This window comes from Carlito syrichta, unplaced genomic scaffold (assembly GCF_000164805.1).
Source record: "Carlito syrichta isolate Samal-C Ts95f unplaced genomic scaffold, Tarsius_syrichta-2.0.1 Scaffold309739, whole genome shotgun sequence".
NCBI lineage: Eukaryota > Metazoa > Chordata > Mammalia > Primates > Tarsiidae > Carlito > Carlito syrichta.
In genome coordinates this window covers 68,626-69,289 of record NW_007253835.1, presented here as the reverse complement: position 1 = coordinate 69,289, position 664 = coordinate 68,626, and the positions used below count along the sequence as shown (strand labels likewise).

The window sequence follows — 664 nt, the reverse complement described above, 5'->3', positions numbered from 1 at the left end:
GGCTGTGGTGGCCGGAAGCGGCCACTGCACTCCAGTCTGGGCGACAGAGTGAGACTCCAACTCAAAAAAAAAAAAAGAAAATCTGCTTTTCTACCGTGGCAGCCATTGGAAAGCAACAGCCATGGCCCTGAGCTACCCCATGGCCATGGGCCCCAACAAGGGCCACAAGGTGACCAAGAACATAAGCAAGTTGAGGCACAGCTGCCGCCGTGGGTGCCTGACCAAGCACACCAAGTTTGTGGGGGACTCGATCCGGGAGGTGTGTGGCTTCGCTCCCTATGAGCTGCGTGCCATGGCGCTGCTCAAGGTCTCCAAGGACAAGCGGGCGCTCAAGTTCATCAAGAAACGGGTGGGGACACACATCCGTGCCAAAAGGAAGCATGAGAAGCTGAGCAACGTCCTGGCTGTCCTGAGGAAGGCGGCGGCCAAGAAGGACTAAGCCTCCAATAAAGGCTTTGCAGAACCCCCACCCCCCAAAAAGTCTCTTGCATAGCTAATCTGCTTTTGTTGTCTGCTTCTTGGCAGAACTGGACTAACACAAATGCCAGAAGTGTTCCAAGAAGCAGGTAGTAAGATGGGGATGATTGAGGCCCCAGAATAATAAAGACCCAGTGGCAATGCCTAACTGCCAAAAAACAACACAGTTACCATGATGACCGGCAAG

General features: G+C 53.8%; 1 protein-coding gene across 1 annotated transcript; it reads left to right on the top strand.

Moving 5' to 3' along the window:
- The first annotated feature begins 121 nt into the window (after positions 1-121).
- Positions 122-439, top strand: LOC103270180 (60S ribosomal protein L36-like). The gene has a single exon (XM_008067727.1). The coding sequence runs from the start codon at positions 122-124 to the stop codon at positions 437-439; it is 318 nt and encodes a 105-aa protein (XP_008065918.1).
- The last annotated feature ends 225 nt before the right edge of the window (positions 440-664 follow it).